The 26,236-nt window shown below is 46.7% G+C and overlaps 1 protein-coding gene and 1 long non-coding RNA gene across 5 annotated transcripts in view; one reads left to right on the top strand and one right to left on the bottom strand.

The window, feature by feature from the left end:
- The first annotated feature begins 4,524 nt into the window (after positions 1–4,524).
- On the top strand, positions 4,525–23,263 carry LOC125155308 (uncharacterized). Its single transcript, XR_007148133.1, has 3 exons — positions 4,525–4,668; positions 22,345–22,884; positions 22,992–23,263. It is a non-coding gene; the product is annotated as an uncharacterized LOC125155308 (long non-coding RNA).
- CD84 (CD84 molecule) overlaps positions 13,699–26,236 on the bottom strand; it is a 27,686-nt gene continuing 15,148 nt past the window's right edge. The window contains exons 3-8 of one of the 4 annotated variants that reach the window (XM_047840489.1): positions 22,818–23,069; positions 22,328–22,447; positions 21,645–21,677; positions 20,505–20,602; positions 19,825–19,884; positions 13,699–17,929 (exon numbers count right to left, since the gene is read on the bottom strand). In XM_047840489.1, coding sequence (XP_047696445.1) covers positions 17,864–17,929; positions 19,825–19,884; positions 20,505–20,602; positions 21,645–21,677; positions 22,328–22,447; positions 22,818–23,069 — 629 coding nt within the window. In that variant the 3' untranslated portion in view covers positions 13,699–17,863. Of the gene's footprint in view, positions 17,930–19,351; positions 19,885–20,504; positions 20,603–21,644; positions 21,678–22,327; positions 22,448–22,817; positions 23,070–26,236 lie in introns of those variants that run through there. The other 3 variants (XM_047840490.1, XM_047840488.1, XM_047840491.1) reach the window with 3 other exon arrangements.

The following is a 26,236-nucleotide window of genomic DNA, read 5'->3' as shown; positions in this document are numbered from 1 at the left end:
TGACTTGGGGGCACCACAAGCTGTGCCCTTATAAGACGGCGAACTTGCTAGATGTTGTGTGTGTGCCGATGCTTCACCGACAGCTGTTCCCGGTCTCTCTCCCTCTCCTCGGGCCTCCCTGTTCCCTGAGACAGGGCAGCAGTGACATTAGGCAGATCACGGACCCTGCAACGGCCGGTAAGTGTGCAAGTGAGAGGCAGAGTCTCGTGCCCGTCACTTTACATCAGAAGCTGGCGGTGATTCAGCTCAGGGGGGAGGGTGCGTCCAAAACTGAGATACACTGAACGCTTAAGTCTCTTGCGCCAGACGGTTGGCCAGGTTGTGAACTCAAAGGGACAGTTCTTGAAGGAAAGGAAAAGTGCCATTCCAGGGAACACGCAGATGATGAGAAAGCTAAATGGCCTTACTGCTGACGTGGAGAACGTCCGAGTGGTCTGGACGGAACATCACACGCGCCACGTCCCCGTAAGCCAGAGTCTGGTCCGGGGCAAGGCCTGGACTGTCTTCATTCTGCGAAGGCCCAGCGAGGGGAGGAGGCTGTGCAGGCACAGCGAGAAGCTGGCAGAGGCCGGTCTGTGAGGTTTCGAGAAAGAAACTGCCTCCAGAACAGCGAAGCCCAGGGAGTAGCAGCCAGTGCTGATGTAGAAGTTGTGGCAAGTTCTCCGGAAGATCCGGCGAAGAGAAGGTGGCCGCGCTCACCAGCAGATTCTCAGTGTAGACAAAACAGTCTCATATTGGAAGGGGAGGCCATCTACGACTCTCGTGGCTAGACAGAAGCCAATGCCTTGTTCCCCAGCTTCAAAGGATGGGCCACCTCTCTCGTTAGAGGCTAACGCAGCTGGTGACTCGTTGACCTTTTCCCAAATCCCGGGGCTCTTAAGAATTACGCTAAATATACCATGTCTGTGCTCTAGAAACGGAACAACAAAGCCTGGATGACAGCACATCTGTTTGCAACACGGGTTACCAAATATCAAGCCCACTGTCGAGACCTGCTGTGCAGAAAAAAAATTTCTTTCAAGATATCACTGCTCCTTGACCATGATCCAGGCACCCAAGAGCTCTGATGGACAACGAGACGAGTGCTGTTGTCGTGCCTGCTGACACAACACCCGTTCTGCAGCTCACGCGTCAAGGAATCATTTCGACTTTCGAGTCTCATTATTTGACAAACGCATTTTGTGAGGCCGTGGCTGCCCTAGATAATGATTCTGCTGATGGAGCTGGACAAAGCAAACCTGAAAACAAAACTGAAAACCTTCTGGGAAGGAGTCATCATTCTAGATGCATCCAGAACGTTCATGGTTCGTGAGAAGAGGTCAAAACATCAACACTCACAGGAACTGGAGCGAGCGGATCACAGCCCTTCACGGATAACTCTGAGGGTTCAAGAGTTCCGTGGAGGCTGTAACCGCGGATGGGGTGGAAACAGGAAGAGAACTAAAATCAGAAGCAGAGTCTCTAGACGGGATGGATTGCTTCAATCTCAGGATAAAACTTTCAGGGATGAAGCTTTGCTTCTCATGGAGGAGCAGAGAAAAAGAAAACAAATTTTTTTTTTTTTGAGATGGCATCTACTCCTGGGGAGGACGCTATGAAGATCCTTGAAATGACAACAAAGGATTGAGACTATCCCATCAACGTAGTTGAAAAAACAGCGGCAGGGATGAAGAGAATTGACTCCAGTTTTGAAAGAAGTTCTGCTGCGGGTAAAATGCTATCAAACAGCAGGGGCGCCTGGGTGGCTCCGTCGATTAAGCATCCGACTTCAGCTCAGGTCATTATCTCCTGGTTCGTGGGTTCGAGCCCCGCGTCGGGCTCCGTGCTGACAGCTCGGAGCCTGGAGCCTGCTTCCGATTCTGTGTCTCCCTCTCTCTCTGCCCCTCGCCTGCTCTCGCTCTGTCTCTCAAAAATAAACAAATGTTAAAAAAAAAAAAACTAAAAAAAAAAAGATGCTATCAAACAGCATGGCTGTGGCAGAGAAATCTGATATATGCATGTTAAGAGATAAAGAGATATGATTTTGTATCTGCATGGCTGGCTGAGGTGTAAAGATGCTGACTTAGGGGTGTTTGCTGGAGAAAAGAATTAGGTCACCACAGACGAGCAGAGATAATGAGAGTCAAGGAACAGAGAGAGAGCACCTTGAACGATGTCATTTGTCTCTGGGTATACACGTATCTGATACTCGGAAGAGACTCTCGAAGTCCCCATATAAGTAAGCCGTGGTAGCCCTGTTCCTCCCTTACCTAGAACTTGGTAAATGACGCTGTTGGCCCTCTGCAGCTCTGGAAATTTTGAATTAAAAAATCTTTTCTTTCGGAAAGGCTTCCCCTTGTCCTTCGAATGCTAGTGGATATTTTTACTTTTTATCCAACACCTCATTGACCTGCCTTTTATCTTCTGTTCGAAACCATGATCACCTTTTTATTTATTTATTTATTTATTTATTTATTTATTTTAAATTTTTTTTTCAACATTTATTTATTTTTGGGACAGAGAGAGACAGAGCATGAACGGGGGAGGGGCAGAGAGAGAGGTGGACACAGAATCGGAAACAGGCTCCAAGCTCCGAGCCATCAGCCCAGAGCCTGACGCGGGGCTCGACCTCACGGACTGTGAGATCGTGACCTGGCTGAAGTCGGACGCTTAACCGACTGCGCCACCCAGGCGCCCCCCATGATCACCTTTTTAAAAAAAAAAATTTTTTTTTAATGTTTCTTTATTTTTGGAGAGAGACAGAGTGTGAGTGGGGCAGGGGCAGACAGAGGGAGGCCCAGAATCCGAAGCAGGCTCCGGGCTCCGAGCTGTCAGCACACAGCCTTTTTCGAGGCTCGAACTCACAAACTTCGAGATCATGACCTGAGCCGAAGTCGGATGCTTAACCGGCTGAGCCACCCACGCACCCCAACCACGATCACCTTGAAACTGAGGTATGTTTGGTTGTGTCTACAATCCTCTGGTAGCACACGAAGCACAATTTTACAGAGAAGATATCATCTACCTTGAAAAGCTTCCCCCAGCATCCTGAAAACCAGGTGAAGTGACTTCTTACTATTCACATCCTGGCATTTCTCGCATGGTTCAGCATGTTTCCACTGGCCTGTCTCCTTTATTTCTTTATAATCTAATTGAGGACACGGAATGTGTTGATGACCATCCTTACCCACAGCCTAACACAGCACCTAGGAACACAACAGGCACTTAGTAAATATTTATGAAGTTAATGAATACATGCAATGCAATGTAACCCGACATAAGGACTACAAGATATTTTTTCTTTTTTTCCCCCTTTTTTAAAAAAAATTGAAGCATAGTTGGCGATATCGACTACAGTCGACTATAAAGCTAGTATCATTAGTTTCAGGTGTACTATAAGTATAGTTATTGCCTGTCAACATACAAGGTTATCGCAATTTCTTGACTGTATTCCTTATGCTGTACTTTTCATGCCCGTGACTTGTTTATTTTATAACTGGAAGTTTGTACTTCCTGATCCCCTTTACCTACTTCACTCAGGCCCCTAGCCCCTTCCCAAACTGACCGTCACCAGTTTTTTCCCTGTATTTATAAGTCTGTTTTTGTTGGTGGTGTTTTTTTGGATTCCACATAGGGTGGAATCGCTTATATTCACATGTAAGTGAAAGCATATGGTATTGATCTTCCTCTGCCTGACTTATTTCACTGAGCCTCATACCCCCTTGGCCCACCCCTGTTGTCGCGAAGGGCGAGATTTCATTCGTTTTTATGGCTGAGTAATATTTCCTTGTGTATATACGCCACATCTTCGTTATCCATTTGTCTATCAGTGGGCATTCAATTCTTTATCTTGGCTGTTGTAAATAATTCTTAATAAGCATGGAAATACATATATTTTTTTTCAAATTAGTGTTTATACTTCCTTTGGGTAAATATCCAGAAGTGAAATAGTTGGCTCATAGGGTAGTTCTGTTCTTAATTTTTTGAGGAACCCCCATACTGTTTTCCAGAGTGGCTGCACCAGTTTGCATTCCCACCAACAGTGCATGAAGGTTCCCTTTTCCGCGCATCCTCGCCAACGCTTGTTATTTCTTATCTTTTTGACACTAGCCACTCGGGCCAGTGTGAGGTGGCATCTTACTGTGGTTTCGATTTGCTTTTCTCTGTTGATTAGTGACGTTGAGCATCTTTCCATGTGTCTATTGCCCATCTGTCTGTCTTCTTTGGAAAAGTGTCTATTTGGGTTCTCTGCCCATTTTTTAATCACATTGATTGGGGGTTTTTGGTATCAAGTTGGAGGTGTCCTTTATTTTGTTATATTTTATTTATTTATTTATTTTAAGTAGGCTCCATGCCCAACGTGGGGCTTGAACTCATGACCCTGAGTTTAAGAGTCAAGTGCTCTACTGACTGAGCCAGGCTGGCTCCCCTGCTGTAAAGTATTTTTATTTAATTTTTTTTTTAATGTTTATTGATTTTTGAGAGAGAGACAGAGCTCAAGAAGGGGAAGGGGCAGAAGAGAGGGAGACACAGAATCTGAAGCAGGCTCCAGGCCCTGAGCTGTCAGCACAGAGCCCAACGAGGGGCGTGAACCCACAAGCCATGACTTCCGAGCTGAAGTCGGACGCTTAACCGGCTGAGCCACCCAGGCACCCACCACCCCCTGCTATAAAGTATTATTAAACGAAGGTATGTATTGTTCCTAGATGTAAATGCCATTGCACACCTAATAGACTACCATGTAGCGTAAACATAACTTTTATATGCACAGGGAAACCAAAAAATTCACTTGGTTTGCTTTATTGTGAGATTCACTTCACTGCGGTGTTCTGGAGATGTTCCTGCAATATCTCTGAGGTGTGCTTGTATTTAGGTCCAAAATGTTTTCATGACCTGTGATACTATGATTTGTGAGAAATACGTATTGGGTCATTCACTTCTTGTATATATTTGGTCTTTGTTCATGGTTCCTGGCTCACAGCTCCCAACACCCTCGGAATTTTCTGAGTGAGTAGAGCAATGGAGGTATCTTTTGTTATAATATTTGGTCTCTAAAGATCAAGATCTCAAGATCTAAAGATCTCTAAGCTTCAGTTCCTAAAGTCTCTTCAGAGCCTTAAAAGTGAAACGGGTGTCATGTGGATAACAAATCTTTCTTACCACAACTGGATTTATGTTAATGAGGTGGCTTTTGGACTGCACCTTAAGATGAGGGCTGGTTGCCAGGGGAACCGGCCACATCGTTAGAGGGTTGAAAATTTTAGTTCCACTTCCTGACCTCCTGGGAGGGGAGGAGGCTGGAGGTTGAATCAGTTACCAGTGGTCAATGAGTTCATCAATCATGCCTCGGTAACAAAATCTCCATGAAAACCCAGAAGGAGGGGGTGGGTTGGGAGAGCTTCTGGGTTGGTGGACACGTGGAGATCTGGGAGAATGGTGACCTCACAGAGCGCATGGAAGCTCCTCACCCTTTCTCCAGCCCGTGCCCTGTGGGTGCTTGGGCTATTCCTGGGTTATACCCTTTCATAATAAACGGGTAATCTGGTAAGTGAAGAGTTTCCTTGAATTCTGGGGGATGCTCTAGCAGATTAATTGAACCTGAGGAGATGGTTGCTGGAACCTTCCATCTATAGCCTGGGGGTCAGTGGCCCTGATGACAACCTGCATTTGTGACTGGTATCTGAAAAAGTGGTGGTGGGCAGGGGGAAAGCAGCCTGTGAGACTAAACATTTAACCTGTAGAAACGGATGCTACCTCCAGGTAAATGGTGTCAGGATGGAGTTGAATTATAGGACACCAAGCTGGTGTTGGAAAACCCCTTCTTTGTTCAGACACCCTCCCCCTACCAAAGACACACAATGAAATTACAGAACCTTTTACTACCCGGAACAGAAGCTCTATAACCATTAGACAATTACTCCCCATCTCTCCTTTCCTTCAGCCCCCGGTAACCTAACCTACTCTATACCTCATATAAGTGGAAATACCCTTGCTCTTTTGTGTCTGGCTTATATCAAATAGCATAACGGCTTCAAGGCGTATCCACGTTAGAGGATGTATCAGAATTTCATCCTGGTTTTTTATGGCTGAATAAGACAATTTCAAAGATTCGCTTGTTTGCATATACTACATTTTCTTTATTCATTCATCTGTTTGCGGACACTGGAGTGTTTCCACCTTTTGCATATTGTGAATAATTTTGTGATGAACGCTGGGGTACCTGTATCTGTTTGAGTCCTTGCCTTCAATTCCTTGGATATATACCTAGGATTGGAACTGCTGGGTCATTTGATAATTCTATAGTCATCTTTTTGAGGAACCACGAAACTGTTCTCCATAGTGGCTATACCATTTTACGTTTGCACCAGCAATGCATAAAAGTTCCAGTGTATCTACCTCTTTGCCAACATCTGTGTTGCGCGTGTGTTTTTTATATATAATAGTCATCCTCATGGATGTTAGGCAGTATCTCATTGTGGTTTGCTTTACATTTCTTTTTTTCCCCCTTTTTAAAAATTTTTAAAAAATATTTATTCATTTATGAGAGACGGAGAGTGTGAGCAGGGTAGGGGCAGAGAGAGGAGACACATAACTGAAGCAGGCTCCAGGCTCTGAGCTGTCAGCACAGAGCCTGACACGGGGCTTGAACTCACAAGCCGTGAGATCATGACCTGAGCCCAAGTTGGACGCTTAACCGACTGAGCCATCCAGGCATCCCTTGCTTTACGTGTCTTTAATGATTAGAGATATGAAGCTTCTTTTCATGTGCTCACTGGCTATTTGTGTATCTTCTTTGGAGAAATAGCTACTCAAGTCCCTTGCCCCTTTTAAAATTTGTTCGTTTGGGTTTTATTGTTGTTACTGCGTTATAGGAGTTCTTTATATAGTCTAGATATTAGTCTCCAATAAGATATGTGATTTGCAAATATTTTCTTCCATTCTGTGACTGTGTCTTCCATTCAGGTGATAGTGTCTTCTGAGGTACAAAAGTTTTAAATTTCGATGAAGGCCAATTTACCTGTTTTTTACTCTTGTTGCTTATGCTTTTGGTGTTATATTCAAAAATATAGTGTTATAAAGATTCCTTCCATGTTTTCTTCGAAGAGTGTTTTTAGTCTTAGCTCTTGTATTTAGGACTTTGATCTATATGAGTTAATTTTTGTTCATGGAACAAGATAAGGGTCCAGCTTCGTTCATTTGTATGTGGATGTCCAGCTTTCCCAGCATAATTTGTTGAAAAGACTGTCCTGTCCCTATTGACTGTTTTTGATATCCTTGTCAAAAATCAAGGGTTTATAACTAGGCTGTCTATTTTATTCCATTGGTCTGTCTTATGCCTGTGTGGTACCATTTTTTATTACTATAGTTTTCTTGTAAGTTTTGAAACCAGGAAGTGTGAATCAAACAACTTCGTTTTTCTTTTTCAAGATTGTTTGTCCATTCAGGGTCCCTTGAGATTCCTATGAATATTAGGATGAGGTTTTTTTTTATTTCTGAAAAAAAAACACTGTTGGGGCTTGGTAGGGGTTGCATTGAATCTGTAGATCACTTTGGATACTATTTTCATTTTATAGTGTGAAGTCTTTCAATTCATGGACACAGAATGTTTTCCATTATTTTTGCCTTCTTTAATTCCATTGAGTAATGTATTATAATTTTCTGTGTTTAAGACTTTTGCCTCCTTGGTTAATTTTATTCCTAAGTATTTCATTCTTTTTAATGCTATTGTAGATGGAATTGTTTTCACAATTTCCTGTTTGTATGGTTCATTGTTAGTGTGTGAAAACAACTGGGTTTTGTGTGTTCATTTTGTATACTGCAACTTTGCTTAACTCGTTTATTACCTCTAATAGGTTTTGTGTGCATGGAATCTTTAGGGTTTTCTATATACAGGATCGTGTCATCTATGAACAGAGACAATTTTACTTCTTCCTTTCCAGTTTGGATGCTTTTATTTCTTTTTTCTTGCTTAATTGCTCTGGCTAGAATTTCTAATACTGTTTTGAATAGAAATGGTAAAAATAGGCATCCTTGTCTTCTCCCTTATCTTAGGGGGAAAGTGTTTAGTCTTTCATTATTGAGTATGATATTAGCTGTGGGTTTTTCATATATGGCCTATTGTGGGCTGAATCACAGGTCTATGACTTATGATACAATCAGTCATTTTACTCGTTTCAGCAGAAGCCAGGGATAGAGATGGGGTTATCCAGGAAAGATCTGGGGATGACCCTCTTGTCTGATGCCATGGGCCTCTGTGAATTTCAGGGGAGACCAAGAAGGCTTTTGGGAATTTTATACCAGCAGAAATGCTGTCAACTTGACTGAAGGAGACAGAGACAGGACTAGATGGAGGAAGGCCATGGGATTTCTGGAATTCTACAGGACAGACCAGGAAAGTTATCCAGTTGCAAACATGTGTTATCCTTCCAGAAGAGGGAAAAGTGACCTTCCAGAAGAGGAAAAAATGAGCCACTCAAAAGTGGCTCAGGGGTTGGCAGGGCTGATCTTGCCTCTATGGGCCATAGGGCACAGTTCAGGGGTCAGGGCTACTTTATCCTTAGTTCCAGAGGTGTGGGGCCACTGCTGAAGGTGGACAGGATGAACCTACTGGTCCCAGAAGGCAGGGCCACCTAGGTGGATCCAAAGGACAGAGCATGGAGCCAAAGAGGATTACTCCCATGTCTTAAAATCCACTCGAATCTTCCCTGCTAGGTTTTAGACTTGCTTGGGACCTGTGACTCCGTTTCTTTCTTTTTTTTAAATTGAGGTTTAATTGACATATAATTTTATTAGCTTCAGGTGTACAACATAATGATTCCATATTTGTATACAATGGAAAATAATCACCAGGATAAGTCTAGTTATCATTGGTCAACATACATAGTTATGCATTTCTTTTTTCTTATGTCGAGAACTTTTAAGATTTACTATTAGCAACTTTCAAATATGGAATACGGTATTATAGCTGTCGTTTCCATTATATACATTACCTCCCATGACTTATTTATTTTATGCCTGGATGTTTTTGTGTTTTAAACCCCTTCACCCACTTCAACCTCCCCTCATGCCACTCTCCCTTCTGGCAACCACTAATTTGTTATCTGTGTCCCACGAGCTTGGGTTTTTTGTTGTTATTGTCATAATTTGATTTTTTTTTATTTTTAAAAATGTTTGTTTGTTTATTTTTGAAGACAGAGAGCGCAGGTGGGAGAGGGACAGAGAAAGAGAGGGAGACACAAAGTCTGAAGCAGGCTCCAGGTTCTGAGCTGCCAGTGCAGAGCCTGACATGGGACTCGAACTCACAAACTGTGAGGTAATGACCTGAGCTGAAGTTGGACGCTTAGCCTACTGAGCCACCCAGATGCCCCTGTTTTCTTTTGTTTTTTTGTTTTTTAGATTCCACATATAAGGGAAATCATAACTACATGTTTGGTCCCTGATGGCATTATCCTAAATGAAATAAGTTAGACAGATAAAGACAAATTCCATATGATTTCACTTGTATATGGAGCCTAAAAAAACCCAAATATGACTCCTTTCCTTTTTTTCTATTCCTCCCTTTGAAGTGAGCATGTCTATTCTTTGTTTGTCTCACCATTATATTAGGGAAGGATATAACTTGTCCGGTTTTACAGATTCACAGCTGGAGTTGATTTTTCCCCTCAGGATAAATCATACCTTGAGATTCCTTCACCTGATTTAGATGAGATTTAGATGAGATTTTGGACTGAGAGTTGATATTGGAATGGGTTAAGACTTTGGGGTTGTTGGGATGGAGTGAGCACATTTTACTGGTTAAAAGGACATGGATTTGGGGGATGCAGAAGGCAGAATGTCATAGGTTGAAATGTGTCCCCCCACCCCCAATTTGGAGATAATGTATTTATAATAAGGTCATATGGGTGGGCTCATTCAGTATGGCCTATGTCTTTGTAAGAAGGGGAGATTAGAGCACAACCATGCACAGAGAGAGGACCATATAAAGACACGGGAGAAGACAACCATCTACAAGCCAGAGAGAGGCCTCACAATAAACTGCCCTTGCTGACATCTTCACTGCAGACCTCTAGCCTCCAGGATTATGAGGAAATACCTTTCCATTGTTTAAACCACCCAGTCTTTGGTACTTTGTTATGGCGGCCTTAGCAAACCAATACATGGCTTTTATTATGTTGACGTAATTTCCTTGTAGTCCTAATTTGTTGATTGCTTTCAATCATGAAAAGGGTGTTGAATTTGGTCCATTTTTTTTCTGCATAAGTTCTGATGATTGTGTGGTTTTTCCCTTCTTCGTTCTATCATGTGTTCTGTTACATTCATTGGTTTTTGTAGGTTGAACCATCCTTGCCTTGCAGGAATAAATCCGACTTGGTTGGATACCTAATAATTATATATTCTTTCTGTACATTCTGTACTTTTATCAATGGGTGGTCCTGGTGAAAGACTGGAAGGTGGGAAGAAGGGAAAAATGTTTTTTTCATCTTGGCTTCTGATAATGTCCCCAGCAGTGGCAGTAATAATGGAAAATGAATATGGCTCCAAGGTTCCTGGTCTAGCACTGCAGTTCCTGCAGTCATTCCAGAAGTCTTGGCAGTGTGGTATTTGTGGGCTCTGACTCCAATGTTGGGAGCCACAGTAGTAGGGCAATTTAGGCTCCTAGATTCATATGGTTTGGGTTGGAGTGTGGACTTTTGGCATCCTGTAATGGGCAGCACTGGTTCTGAAAGAAAATTCCCCCAAGAGTGGTAATGGCTTCCCGGACTTGCTAAGTAACCTCATCTTCCCTGTTTTAGTCCTCAAACCCTTCTATCACTTTTGTATTCAGTTTCTTATGTTTCAGTTTCTGGGTTTTCGATATTTAACATGGTTTCAGTTTTTCCGATTGGATATTGACTGAAACACCTTCTATTTTTAGCTTGCTAATTTTTTCCCTAATAAGTTGTGGTTGTTGAATTTTATCAGAACTATTTTTTCGAATCTGTCAAGACTATTATAGTTTTTTCCTCCCCTTTACTGTGTCTAAACAGTAAATTACAATAGAAGATTTCTTTAAAAAAATTTTTTTTTAACGTTTATTTATTTTTGAGACAGAGAGAGACAGAGCATGAATGGGGGAGGGGCAGAGAGAGAGGGAGACACAGAATCGGAAACAGGCTCCAGGCTCTGAGCCATCAGCCCAGAGCCCGACGCGGGGCTCGAACTCACAGACCACGAGATAGTGACCTGAGCCGAAGTCGGACACTTAACTGACTGAGCAACCCAGGCGCCCCAATAGAAGATTTCTTAAATCATTCTTGCATTCTGGGGATGAACTCTGCTTGGTTGCATTTTTTGTTCTTTTAGAGCACTGCTTGGTTCAATTCATTAAAATTTAAATTAAGATTTTTTTATTCTTAATTTCTGAATTAAGATTTCTAAGATTCATATTTATAAGTGAGATTATCAGGAGCTGACAATTTTTTCCTTTGAAAGTCAAGATAGTGAATATTTTACATTGTGCAACCAGACAGTCTCCATTGCAACTATTCAACTTGGCTGTTGTAACAGCCACAGTCAATACATAAACAGATGATCGCTGTGTGTGTTCCAATAAAACTTTATTTATAAACACTGGAATTTGAATTTCATATGATTTTTGCATGTTACCAATATTATTCTTTTGAGTTTTTTCAATCTTTGAAAATGGTAGACTATTCTTAGGCCACAGGTCATGTAAAAACACTTGGCAGGCTGGATTTGTCCACAGGCTGATCCCTGCCCTATTTTTTTCTTTTTGGAGAATCATCCTCATCTAGTTTGGAATCAGTGTTACATTAATGGTGTTCAATGAACTTTGAAGTTTCTATGCTTCAGAGCAGTTAAAATTACATGGAAAGTATCCTTTCACCGAAGGTGGTAGAACTAGTTCATAAGGCCACGTGGGCTTGGCACATTTTGGGGAATTAGATTATTGAATGTCTTTTCCGATTTTTCTCTACTTACAGACTTTCTTCTTTTTATTTTTTATTTCAAAAAATTTTTAAGTTTATTTATTTATTTTGAGAGAGAGACAGAGAGAACGAGCAAAGAAGGAGAGAGAATCCCAAGCAGGCTCCAAGCTGTCAGCGCGGAGCCTGAGGCAGGGCTCGAACCCATGAATTGTGAGATCATGACCTGAGTCGAAACCGAGAGTCGGATGTTTAACCGACTGAGCCACCCAGGCACCCTCTACTTATAAACTTTCAACTTATGAACTCCTACAGATATAAAGCTACACACCAGCAATCTACTGGTTCCTCCTGCCACCGGTATCATATTTGTGTTTGGAAAGACCACTCTGTCTATGGTGTAGAGAATGGGTCGGCCTGGGACAAGTGTGAATGTTGGAAGGAAAGCGCTGTTGTCCAGGAAGAGATGATGGGGACCAAGATGGCGGCAGCGCCTGGTAGATGAAAGGGGTTAGACAGACTGCAGAAACACTTAGGAGGTGTGTTAGGGGCTTTCAAGACCACTTCCATGTTCACTGATTCACTAAGAGGAGGACTTACAGGGCCTTTGTGAGGCCACAGAGTCTTGCCTGTATCTTTCCTACATGCTTGGTGTCTTCTCTTGAGAAACAAAACCAAGGAAGACACAGAAGGAGTCCGTGCATTATCAGATAGTTTGTGTTCACCTGCTGGCACGGAGGACGTAGTCTCCTTTCGTAGGCACTGGCAAAGTCAAATTTATGCACAACAAATCGTTTATTAATGGAAATTTACAAGGGGGCTATATGTTTAGCTTTGAGTGGGAGGTTTTAGAAGCCTGCACAAAGAGGGGTCCTCAGACTGATCCTTGAAGCATGAAATAGCTAGGGATGGAAAGGGGCGAAGGCATACCCCAGGCAGATAACACAGCGTCGGCAAAGGTGTGGAGCAGGAAAGGGTCTGGTGGGTTCATGGACTCGCATACTTCCGTGTGACTGGAGCCGAGGGAGAAAGCAGGAGGAAGGCCTGGAAGTTCTGATGGGTCAGATTGCTCAGGAGTCTGGTCCCACAAGAAAAATTTTTCAGCAGAAAAACAAAGGACAAGGCCAGTGGTTTGGAGATTGCTCATTATGTGGTGAGAGCCCAGGTAATATCGATAAAGGACTGAGTGATAGGGAATGATCTGGAAGAGTGGGCACCGGGAGGGAGGGTGTGTTGAGAGCTGGGCAGTGTGAGGGGACATGGTTGAGTTGCCCTTGACAAGACCTAGTGACTTTTGGATGTAGGGGCTCTGGAGTCAAGAATGTACGTTTTCTTCCTTGGGAAGCTGCGGGCTGGGGAGGCAGCGAGCACAGTGGTTCCGCAAACAGCCCCGGGACGTGGCGGGCCACGAGTGGCATCCTGGTTTCAATATTAACTTGGACGAGCTTAGCCTTTCTGTGACTCCGTTTCTTCCTTTGTGAAATGGAGGAGGGTTGCATCCACTTCAGGGAGTCGATGAGTTTCAGCGTTTCTTGTGGGCTTTAAATGAGTTAGTACACATAAAACAGCAGGGTGGGAAATGGCATACAGTAGGTACTAATCCGTGTTAGCCATTATGATTATGGCGGGTCATGAAAGTTTAAAGGTACACAGCTCGGTTTTTTAAGTAATTAAAAAAAAATTTTTTTTTAATGTTTTTGTTTATTTGGAGAGAGAGGGAGAGAGAGAGCGAGCGAGCAGAGGAGGGGCAGAGAGAGAGAGAATCCCAAGCAGGCCCTGGGCATCAGGGCAGAGCCCGACGCCGGGCTCAATCTCACAAACCGTGAGACCATGACCTGAGCAGAAATCAAGGGCCAGTCACTTAACTGACTGAGCCACCCAGACTCCCTGGTACACAGCTGATTTTAAACTATTAAATAGTGTCGCACAATTCTTCCTTCCTCCTCTGTTTCTGTTATTCTTCTGATATTAATAGTGGAAATTCGTACTCTATTTCTCTCGGTTTGCGAAACTCAGCAGAAGTGCTTATGACCTGGATCCCTTGTTTGCTGTGAAACCAGCCCTACCCAAAATGCAGACAGAGAGCTCCATGTAAGATTCTTTAATGGGTGTTCCCAATAGAGGGGTTGAGTGGTTATCCACACAATGGAGTTAATACATGAATACATTTACTTGGAGCTGCTCTTGGTGACTTTAAAATACGATTATATGTACGCAGTCATTCAACAAATATTTTGTCGTCCCCCTATGAAGGGTCAAGCAAAGTGCTGGGTGTTGGGAGTCACCCTTGGTGACAGGGTCTTGACTTCAAGTCCTGTCTTCCCAAGCTGACTGATTTTGCTAAGTATTTATTCCCTCTGTCTTAACGGAGACTAGAAGAACTAATTTCTAATGTTTATCATTTTTGAGAGAGAGAGAGAGAGAGAGAGTGGAGGGGGGGGCAGAGAGAGAAGAAGACACAGAATCCGAAGCAGGCTCCAGGCTCTGAGCTGTCAGCATAGAGCCTGACACGGGGCTCGAACTCACGAACCGCGAGATCATGACCTGAACCAAAGTCGGACGCTCAATCGACTGAGCCACCCAGGCGCCCCTAGAAGAACTAACTTCTACTCTACAGGGTTGTTGTGAATTTTGAATGAGGTATAAAGCATCTAGTGTAGCAGCTGATACACAAACTAAACCCTTAATGAACTGTCCCAGTCTCCGGCCCTCAGGAGTTCTCTGTTTGCATTATTATTATTATTCGGACCAGCCCCGTTCTGTCGTCTGGCTGGGGAGCTGGGGGCAGAGGAGGGCAACGTGGTAAGCAAAATGATGGAAGGAACAAGCATTGATGTGGGAGGGCTGAGAGTTAAGAGTTCGGCACACAACACTAATTTAGCACAATATCGGCTACATTTGTGCTACAAGAACCCTGTTGTACAGAGTTAGCATCCGATGGAGGTGTTGGGCCTATAAGAACAATTTGCAGGCACGTTCTTACAGGGCAGCCTCATTTAGTCCCTACATCAACCCTATGCGGTAGGAGCTATTATTACCCTCATTTTACAAGCAGGGAAACTGAGGCCCAGAGAGGTGAGCCTAAATTGCCCGACGTCTCAGAACCAAGAAACCAGGATGCCGACGCAGGCGCTCCAGCATCGAGGCCTGCATTTTGGGACCAGTCAATACCCTTCTTCCTTCTGTCTCCTTCTTCAAACTCCATTTTACAGCCAGTAGAGACTTTCACTAATGATTCTGCAAAAAATTACTCAAATCAAGGAAAACTCAGGGAAAAGTCAAGGAGAAGAAAAGTAATGCATCTGGAAGAAAATATGGCCCGGCCATTTCTTTTCTCCGGGCTGAATCTGACAAATGCCAGACAGGTCGGTCGCCTTTCCTTTGCCCGTTTTCCAAAGTGGCCCAGTCAAGTTCTTCTCGTGTGGGCTGTGTAGTTTAGAGCATTCTATAGCTTTTTTGAAAACATCCCGTTTTAAATCAGCTTCACTTTCTTTTTCTGAAAGGCATTCCCTGCATTGTTTCTCAAGTTGTCTATAGAAAAGGCCCACGTGGACCCACAAGCCCCTGGGGAGGTGCTGCCTTACCTTCTCTGGCCACTAGGGGGCCCTGCCCCTGAGATTTCAATTTCTTTTTGAGAGAGAGAGAGAGCGCGAGCAGGGGAGGGGCAGAGAGAGAAGGAGACAGAGGATCCGAAGTGGGCTCTGTGTTGATGGCAGAGAGCTCAATGTGGGGCTCGAATTCAAGAGCTGGGAGATCATGGCTTGAGTCGACCTCAGATGTCCATCCGACTGGGCTACCTAGGGGCCCCGAGATTTCAATTTCAACACCCATTTGGGAAAGCTGGCCCATCTGGGCGTGATATGAGATTCCGTTCCATCGAAGGAATAGTTGCATAGACCCGTCGGTCACAATCTAGTTCGTCTTAAATCTGTGGAAATGAAGATCACCCCCATTTTACAGAAGGGGAATCTGAACACCGAGCCCTGAAGGGATGGGGTGAGTAGCTTCCATCTTCATAAATCGGAAGATCCACGGGAAGGGAAGAGTGAGAGACAGGAGCTCGGTGGTCCTCAGTCCCAAAGGCCACGTGAAGAATTCCCGGCGGGTTCTCACGGGAGACCCAAGGGACTCTGGCCTCTGGCTCTTTTCCTTCTTCCCCACTCGCCAGGGGGGCTCTAGGACACTAGCAATTTGACTGGCTGAGCGCACCAGGGAGAGGCGGGGCGGGTTAGAGAAGGGCGACGTTCAGGAGGGGTCCCTCAACTCAGGTGAGGGTGAGACATGCTTCTATTTTAGGGTCTGTTGAATGTCACTTTGGGGCTTCTCCATCCTTAGGACAAGTCTCTTTATTTCTTCCTTCACGTGTCTCCCTAGGGTGACTGCCTCTCACCTCACACCTGGTTCACTGCTTCAGTTCATGTGTACGTTGGTCTAACTCTGAAAGTCTCCCCCCCACCCCCATGGCCGTACACTGACGTCTGCCTTCTGACATTTGACGCTTGCCATGATCGGATGCCGCCACGCGTATTGGCTTCTGTCTATCCACACTTGCAACGTGTACCTTCCATTTGAGCTGGCTGGTCATTTTCAATTCTATTCAGTCGCATTTATTCACATCAGGGCCCAAAGCATGGTGTCTGGGCGGTGGATGCACGAGTGACTGACACTCTCATCTCTCGTGGTCACTCTTTAATGTCATGACGTCATGGATCCTGCCCCTAAGCGTATACAGTGTGGAGGGAAACAAATAATGACGTATGCTGTGGGGCAGAAAGAACTGAGGACCAAGGGGGGAAAGGAGTTTTAAAAAGCCATGATTAATTTGACTGGAGATTGTTTCGATGGTTGGGTTGTACTCAGTTCTCCTAAAGTGCCAGAAATATAGCCAGTCAATTCCTTTTGGCCAGTAGGATACTGGGTATGGTCTCTTCTTGCTGAGGCTGCTTGGAATAGGTGTTAGTCTGGCTCGGCAGAGAAACGGGACCAACAGGAAAGCGATATATACAACAAGGAGCTGGCTTGAGTGGTGATGAAGACTGAGAAATCCCCAGGTCTGCAGTCAGCCAGCTGGAGAGCTGATGGTGAAAGCTCCAGTCCAAATCCAAATCCAAATCCTAGGGCAGGAGCACTGATGTCCCAGCTCCAAGACGGTCAGGCAGAGAGAACGAATTCTCCTTTACTCTGCCTTCTTCTTCTACCCAGGCTCTTGATGGATTTGGTGATGGGCGCCCGTACTGGAGTGGGGATTAACCTACTTTACTCGGTCTACTAATCCAAATGTTAATCTCATCCAGGAACACCCTCGAATAATGTTAATATCTGGGCACTCAAGCGCCCAGTCATGTGGAAAGCTTGGCTAGAAAGAAAAGCTGAAGAGGCTTCTGAAGTACAGCCTGAAGAAATATGCCCCGACCACCTCGTCCCTACAGAAAGACCACTTTCCAACACTCCATTTGGAGGGTGCGTCTGCGCAGTGGAGAGCTACCCCTCCAATGGCTTCCCAGGCGACACCGTCACATGTGTTTGGTTGGGCTGGTCCAGCCAGCTGTCCCCTGCACAAAAGTTCCCGGGCAGAGGGGCAAGAGGAGGCTGAAATGCAGCCCACCCTCTGCTTGTCAAGCCACACACTTGGGAGGGGCTGTATCCGCCTCCCGAAAAGGGGGTTTTTGCCTAATTTGCCCAAGGTGCTGTGTGGACCGTGGAGGCCGTGCACCGGGGCCCCTCCCGGACACGGAGCGTGGTCAGGGCGTCCCAGGCGGTGCGTGAAACATCAATCCTTTCTACATATGGGGTTGCTGGGAAGGGTCATCACCTCCAGTCACGAAAAGTCCCGTATTGGGGTGATGGTTTGCTATCTCCAGGTAAGATCCGAACAGAGGGAGTCTGGGTCTGGGGCATCTGCTGGAACACATGATGTGGGAAGCTCAGTGTCCGTAGAGTGAATGGCGTCCAGGAGCCTAGATCACATTTTCATAGGTTGAAGTCCCAGGAGGTTTGCCGTCCTGAGTGCTGGTCTTCCCCATCTGAGTACGAGGAGATGGAGCGACAGGTTAACCGTGAGCTGCCGCTGGGGAACCCCAGCCCCGGGCGGCACCCAGGACGGTTCTGTAGAGGGCACAGGGAGGTGCCTCCGTTTCCCTGGTGCTGGCGGAATCTGGGCCAGCAGGGCTCTGCCCTTTGCTGGGTCCCTTGCCTCTGCTCCAGTCTCCCTCTCGGAAGCCCTTGTGCAATCAAGTGCGTGGCCCACACAAAAGCAGCAGGCGGGAATGGGGGTATTCGCTCTGATTTTGATCGTAGGCTCAAACTACCAGTATTCCTGGTTCGCAGCGGAGCGCCAGCTCCTTCTGAACCCCCATAATTGCACCTCACACAGCGGAGGGTCACTGCCACTAGTGTCCTGTGGTCTGATGGCAGGGAGCTCTGCAGGCAACCTTCCCACCGGCTGGCGGAGTCTTAGCCTTGGGGGTAGGGCTTGGGCTTGGGGCTGGCGGCTTCGCCACCGGGGGTTCCCAGGACTCCCCACTCCCCCACTGGCACCCCCCCCCCCAGATCCCCCAAGAGAACATGGCACGGGCCCTTAGTCCTGACGTTCTGACCACCGACCTCCCCTACTGCCTGGTCCGTGAAGGGTCCCGTGTTCTCAAGGGAAGTGAGCCGCGCGTGGGACTAAGGCCACGGTGAGAGTGCTCCAGTGTGGAACTGGCAGGTGTGAGCTCTGCTTTGGGCCCGGCAGACCCGCAGCCCTCCCCAGCCCGCTCCCAAATAAAGCGGGCCCAGGAGGAAAAAAGAATTTTCAAAGGACGTAGGGACCAATCCCTAACCTCCGTCCACCTGGTCCAGAGGACACGCTTCAAGATGCCGCGAGCCGGGAAGCCCTGATCGATTCCTCTGACCAGTCCTGGCCCATATCATCGCCCGTGTCCTCCCGCTGTCCTTCCGATCCCGGCTCAAACAGGCGGCCACCCTGCCCCTCACTGCCCGCTTCTCCTTCCCCCTCCCTCCTTCCTGCTCCTGAGCACTGAGGAAGAAGAGGTCCTTCTGTCTCATTCTCCAGGACACCGGCTTATCTTTACACCCCAACTGACCCGTGCACGGAGTTCTCTTGCAAACTCCCAGACGCCCTACTGGTTCAGCGCTTAATTCTTACTCCCGATCCCGATTAGCCAATTTCCTAATATTTCCTCCCGCTCTTGATTTGTTCTCGTTGCCTCCCTCTTCTCCCTTGCCCCTAGACTCCCCGGGGTCCATACGGATCTCTTACGATGATTTTGCCCAGCTGCTCAACAGGCACACTAACAAAACATTTGATTCGCCAAGAGACCTCTAATCTGTCCTTCTGACTATAGCGAAAAAGGATCCTCAGACAGTGACATCCCCCAGACTGGAAGTCCTGTCACAGCACAGGACCTACCTCTCCTCTTTGTGTGTTCCAGAGCAGGACACTGAGGCCCGGGGCCCTGTGAGTGTCACTGCTCCGTCGCAGATTGTTGTACGGGTTGCATACTGTAAAAGTCCACCGGATGTAGGGAATGTGGAACTGAAATTCAGCCTGTGTTCTACTTGCCGGTCTGGGTGACTGGTGTGGGTCTGTGTCTGTCCAGAGGGGGGCACCTGGTTTCTCTGATTTTTACCCTGTGAGCTGGTATGGCCCCAGGTGCTCTGGCGTTTCCACACCAGAGTTCAGAGGCTCCTGCATTTACACGCAGGCCAGCTGTCGGATGGCCGTGGACCTGGGGAGCAGGACTCATGCGAGAGATACCTGCAGACCAAGGCCCTGGGCACTTAGTCTCGGGAAGTACAGAGAAGGGGACCGAGGGAACCCGCTGGCCCCTGGTGGGGTGGGCAGGGTACAGCAGAGTGGCCGGAGCACTTGCCGGGAGTATGGGACCACAGAAATAAAAATACAACAAGGATTCACCTTCTCAGACTGCAGTGCGGAATAAATCCCGTTCACGGGCTCCTCCTTGGCGGGGCGCTCCTGTAAAACACCCATCTTCCCCTCAGTGAGGGGCCCAGGCGAAAGCCTCTCGAGTTCCCCTTCCTGCTTCTGCCCCGCCTCCTGCCCCCTGCTCCCATGTCACTAGTCAGCCACCCCCAACCCCCAACCCCCTCACGGCCCCCAACCCCCGCCTCAGCTCTGGTTCGAGGGTCAGGGCCGGGTATGGGGAGGTGAGGGAGGGGCAGGCGGGCGAATGGCCAATGGGAGGAGGGGCTGTGCTGCAGCCAGAACAGGAAGTCGAGTTCAAGGGGACCTTTCAGTTCTGTGCCCTTGGAGGCCCCTTAGCCCCCTGTTCCTGTGCCAGTGGCCACCTAGTAGCCCTCATCTCACACCAGGTCCCCCATGGAAGGTGCTCCATCCCTAAGGAAGCCTCTCGCCTCATCCACAGCCAGGCCCCCATGTGGAAACTGATGGCCTCCAGCCCTGGAGGCCGCCATGGGGTGACAGTTGACCATGTTCCTGTCCTCGTGGAGGGGCTCCTGGCATCATTTTCCTGACATGACGATTCTTGGTTGGAGACTCCAGATCCTTGGCCTGTTGTTCCCCGACTCCTGGGGGTGTGGGGGGGGGGGAGTGGCCCATGAGTAGTATCAGCTCACCTTGGACTGGGGGATTTCATCATAGATTCTGCCCTCTGCTGGTGGGGCATCTCTCGTGACCATGACGTAAGCGTATATCGTTTTCCTAGAGATGGCATCTGTGTCACAAATAAACAGAGGAGCGCAGGGTGTGACAGGTGGCTGGAGTCTAGAGATGAGCTATTGTAACGTTCTCTTTTTCGGATAAAGAAATAAAGCCCTAAAGGGTCAAATGGCTCCCACTGTCTTGAGACAGATGCTCGGGTCCTTGGACTGCCTCTCTGTCTTCTGGGGATTTCATGTGTTGTGGGAGGCACTGGCCCGGGGCCTCGCTCACCCAGGGCTCCGTGGGGACCCTGCCTGCTCTAGGGTCCACATTAGGCTGACGACATTCTCCCAGCCCCGAGTGGGCCGGCAGAGGACCTCCTCCTCCCAGGGCGTCTCTGGCACTTCGTGCTGACCGCCTGGCTGGCCAATTGCCTCTTCCCGTGAGGTCTTGGTTCTTCAACCAGATTGATTCTCTCTAGTTAGACACTGTTTTGGGCTCCTTCACTGTTACCACCTCAATGTTAAGCACATAGAAGACACTCTATAAACATGCGCTATTGTAGGGCCCCGGGGGTGGCTCAGTGGGTTAAGCGTCCAACTCTGGCCCAGGTCATGATCCTGCGCTTCCTAAGTTCCAGCCCCGCATGAGGCTCTCCGTTATCAGCCCAGAGCCCACCGCAGATCCTCTGTTCCCTCCCTCTCTCTGCCCCTCCCCTGCCCCCCCCCCACAAAATAAATAAACAACAAAAATCCACACATGGTCGCTTGATAGATCTACACGGTCAAACACTTCCTAAGCTCCCTCTGTGCTCCGGGCTGTGTGTGAGGCCACGGAGAGGCAAAGACGGGAGAGACCAGTCCCTACTCTTAAGAATTCCTGAGCTGTTAAAGGCATTCACCCCAGTGTGTTCCTCTCCTTGGAACACTTCACGGTGAAGTTAAAAAGAGATGGCCAGAATCTAGGGCCTCAGCATCTAGGGCCTTCATACTCCAGCGCACCTGGGACCTTCCGCCCAGACTGTCTGCAAAGCAGAAGCTGAGTCTTAAGCAATCTGCCGTGAACTCATCTCTCCCAGTTGTCATCCAGGGGGAACTGCGTGGCTGAGAACTTACCAGAGTTCTTCCTGGAGGTCTTCAGGTAGGAACCTAAGGAATCAGACCCAAAGGAGAGTCAAGGAACATGGAGGCAGAGGTGGGGCCTCTCTACATCCAGGCTTGTTATTAGGATTGGTGGGGAAGGAAGGTTTCGGGAGATGGTGGGGTTGGGAGGCACAGGAGGGTATAATGATCCTCTGGGACCCCAAGATCAGGGTTTCTGAGTTGCGAATGGCACACTCACAGAAGGATCCAGAAGGATCCAGAGGTACCTAGCGATGACCATGGAATGCAAAGTTAGTACATGTCCCTCAACGACTCTCCAAAGGTCATAGACAAAATGGAATTGGAAGTGACCCTGGAAACCCTCTAGTTCAGATCTCATTTCACGTGTTGACAGCACTGAGCCAGAGAGGTAAAGACACCTATCCCGTGAAGCACAGCCTCTTAACTGCAGTACTCAACTCAAACCCAAATTCCGAGCCCACCAGATACCGGCGACCTCAGGAAGAGATTCTGAAGCGCACTCAGGGCACTGGCATCCAGGACGAGGGGTCATCACTGGAGGTGGTGGGGTGGGGCTCAGAGGAAGGCAGATTCCCTGGAACAGAGGACCTCTCCACACCACCTTGGATAAATGACTCCAGCCCCAGGAAGAAGGAAGGTGCGTTTCCACACTTTACCTTCTGGAAAAATCTTACCTTGTCCTCTTTTGCAGAGAAGGCACAGAAGCACTGAAGGCACAATGACAACAAACAGAAAGAGCACGGCCAGCCCGCTCAGCAGCCCAGTGTGGCGGGGACGGAGGCCCGCTGCCGCGTCTGGAAACAGAAGACACAAGGAGACTTGGCTCTCAGGAAATAAGCCCACGGGCTTGCCCCCACTCAGGGGCACTATCAAAAATGGGGTCCCCTCCAGGGGGGGGTGCCAAAGCTCCAAGGGAAACTCTCCTTTCTGCTATCAAAGGTCAGGATTAGACACGGAATCAGAGGGCCAAGCGGGGGCGGCCTCCGGAACACCCCAAGTGCCTGGCCTATCTCGGACAGCTTTGGGCTCTTTGCCAGGTCCTCCTGGGGGGAGATGTCCCTGGAGACCGGGCCTGGCGTGAGGGAGGGACACTCCGCTGGGGAACGAGGCCCAGTTCAGGCCTCGCCGCTCGGAGGCTGAGGAGAGACGGACAGAGCTGTTCACCTGCACAGAGCTGTCGGGCCAAGATGGAGTCGGAGCTGTTGCTGACAGGGTTCCAGGCTGTACACGTGTAAGTCAGCTCTTGGTTGTCAGGGGTCTGGAAGATTCGAACGACATTACCCTCTTCCCCCAAGGGGCTCCAACTATATGTGACATTCTTTTCTTCCTCTTCCACAGAACATGTCAGTGTGACATTACAGGTGCTGTTGACAGATGCCATTGAACTCTGAGTAATCTTTGGCTTCCCAAGCCGACCTGGGAGGGGAAAACGCATGTGTCTGTAGTAAGCTGGAGCCGGCCTATACCAGCCTGTGAGAGCCAACTGTTAAATCTTCAGAAATGTTTTTTAAATGTTTTTAATGTTTATTTATTTTTGAGAGAGAGAGAGTGGGAGCGGGGGAGGGACACGGAGAGAGGGAGACACAGAATCCGAAGCAGGCTCCAGGCTCCGAGATGTCAGCACAGAGCCCAGTGGGGGGCTCGAACTCACGAACCATGAGATCGTGACCTGAGTCGAAGTTGGACGCTTAACTGACTTAAGCCACCGAGGCGCCCCCAGAAATTTTTTCAAGAGGGCGGTTAAACACAGCCATCGTGAAAAATTAAATTATAAAAACTTACAAAGAACTACATTGCATTTTTTAAAAAAGCTAATACATACTCAAAACTCACCGCTTTCTACTTTTTTGGACAATTACAATTATCTGTGCTCTAAAAGTTACTCACATCTGTCGTATCTGTCTTTTGTCACGCTTTACAAAGTCTTCCCAATTCTGCCTGTCTTAACATGAGCCACGCGCAATGGGGATATTTACACCGCAGAAATTGGCCAAGGTTACAAACTTGGGCTGGACCGACTGCGTTGCTGATGGTCACTCTGGACTGAAGAAAACAGTAGGAGTAGGATTACTAAAGCAGATTCGGCTGAAAAATGCCTCCAGTCTGCAGCCATTACATTGTGAATAGCACCAAAAAACGAGGAAATCTTCTTTCGGCATCTGAAAACTGTTATCCATTTCAGAAGGTGCTCACATCGATGTGCAAGTGAAGCTCTGTAATGAGTTTGTTGAATCACTTTTTCCTCATCGGTTAATGTAACGAAAATACCAACCAATATTCCTGTTGGCTTCTTCATCGATTGCAACGTAGGTTAAGTGGCATAAATGTCCAGCAAAAATCTGTGGAAGCATCTGCAAATATAATTGGCTCTATGGGATTTACAATAAAGACTGCTGTATATTTTATTATCATTTATGAAATTGTGTGTCGCACATCCTCTGTGTCAATAAAATCTCTGCGTGTGAGCACGCACATACGGGTCATCGAGAACCCGCTGAACATTTATCAGCACCCCACTGCACGAAACAGTCTTTGAAAACATTTGGGGGGGCACCTGGGTGGCTCAGTCTGTTAAGCAACCGACTCTTGATTTCGGCTCAGGTTACGATCTCACAGTCTGTGGGATTGAGCCCCGAGTTGGGTTCTGTGCTGACAGCGAGTAGCCTGCTTGGGATTCTCTCTCTCTCTCTCTCTCTCTCTCTCTCTCTTTCTCTCTCTCTCTCTCTCTCTCTGTCCCTCCCCCACTCACACTTCCTCTCTCTCAAAAGAAATAAGTAAGCATTTAAAGAGGTTTTTTTTAACTCTGTTTTATGGTGTATTTTCATTAAGTTGTTTTGTTTTGTTTTGAAGTGCCCATGGTGAAAAGTTACAGTCTCTCTCTCTCTCTCTCTTTTGGGGGGAGTTGACTGTATGCCTCTTTTATTTTTATTTATTTTTAATATACTTTATTGACAAATTGGTTTCCATACAACACCCAGTGCTCATCCCAACAAGTGCCTTCCAGTTACAATCTCTTTAAAAAGTTCACTAAAAAAATAAATAAATAAAATAAAAATGTTTTTACCAAAGCACTCAAAAGGTAAACTGTACAAGTTGTAGGCTAGGAAAGGGTTAACTGAAGAACAATTTATATTTAGTTTGAAGTAAGAGCTATCTGGGGCCAGCAGAAGGAAGGGGGAAGATCTTCTCTCTTTTACCAGCAGATAAGAAAACGCCTACATTCAGAGTTGGTAATTTTAGTTCATGCTTGGCCAAGCTGCGGTGCTGGGTTTTTTCCTTCCACCATAGTCACGTGGGAAGGGCTCAGAAGGAACCGGCATGTAGCTTTCTAATTCATGTGGTGTTTCTAAAGTTGTCTGTGCATGTGAGGGAGAATATGGGAAGTAAGAAGCTGTCAAGGCTTCTTACTCCAACCTCACCAGAAACCCTGGTCCTAAGCAGAGGGGTCCTCTCAGAGGGGTCTATTCCAGAGCAGAATTAGTGGTGACTTACGAAAAATCTCCCAACAAGTTTGAAGTAACCTTGATGAGCTATGAAGGTGACAGGTACAGATGTATACAGCAAAAAAATAAGCGTGTGTGTGTGTGTGTGTGTGTGTGTGTCTTTAGAAACTTGATTTACAAGAATGTTGAAGTCTCTGCTTGGTATTTACTTATTTTTAGAAAGACCATTTTTTAAATTTTTTTGCTGGGTGTTGAAGTGGGGAGGACTGGTAATGAATAAGAGCCTATCTCGTTTTTTTCAGCAGGAACAGAGAGGTTACCAGAACCAAGTTGCTGGGCAGAGGTCAGAGCTGTGGTCACGAGTGGGAAAGCCACTGGAGACCCGTGTCTAACCAGGCTCTACTGCTTTCTAGAGTGAGGACACATACAGCTTCACTGAACCTTCACTCTGTCATTTACAACACGAGGATGCTTTGTTCCTGCCAGTGTTGTTTGTCGTGAGGACTGAATGAGCTGTTGTATATAAAGAACACTCTACTTTTGGGATGAGCACTGGGTGTTGTATGGAAACCAATTTGACGATAAATTTCATATATTGAGAAAAAATTAAAAAATTAAAAAATAAAGAAAGAAAGAACACTCTAACACCCAAATGTCTGTCTATCTACCATCTATCTATCTATCTATCTATCTATCTATCTATCTATCATATCTATCTACCTATCTACTTATTATCTATCTATCCATCATATCTATCCATCATATCATCTATCTATCTATATATCTACCATACCTGTCTATCTATCTATCTATCTATCTATCATCTATCTATCCATCTACATTAATTATCTATGGGAAAATCAAAATCAACTAGCAACAATAACTGCCTTGGAGAAGGAAGAATTGCAATGCACTGTATTGTCTTTCTCTCTGTGCATCTATTGCCTAAATATGTGTGATTTCTCTATATTTTTAAAAATTAGGTGGTAGAATGCCAGACACAGAGAGTTCAATAAATGTCAGTTCCCTTCTCTTCATCTGCTCAGCTACCTCCCTAAAAGGTACAGATTTTGGTATGTGGGCAATCTGACTTTCTCCGAGACTTTCCCGTGGTCTGTCCTAACCGCAGGTGGCATAATA

The sequence above is a fragment of the Prionailurus viverrinus genome, chromosome F1 (genome assembly GCF_022837055.1).
Source record: "Prionailurus viverrinus isolate Anna chromosome F1, UM_Priviv_1.0, whole genome shotgun sequence".
NCBI lineage: Eukaryota > Metazoa > Chordata > Mammalia > Carnivora > Felidae > Prionailurus > Prionailurus viverrinus.
The sequence above is the reverse complement of the archived record's forward strand: the minus strand, read 5'-3'. Positions and strand labels throughout refer to the sequence as shown.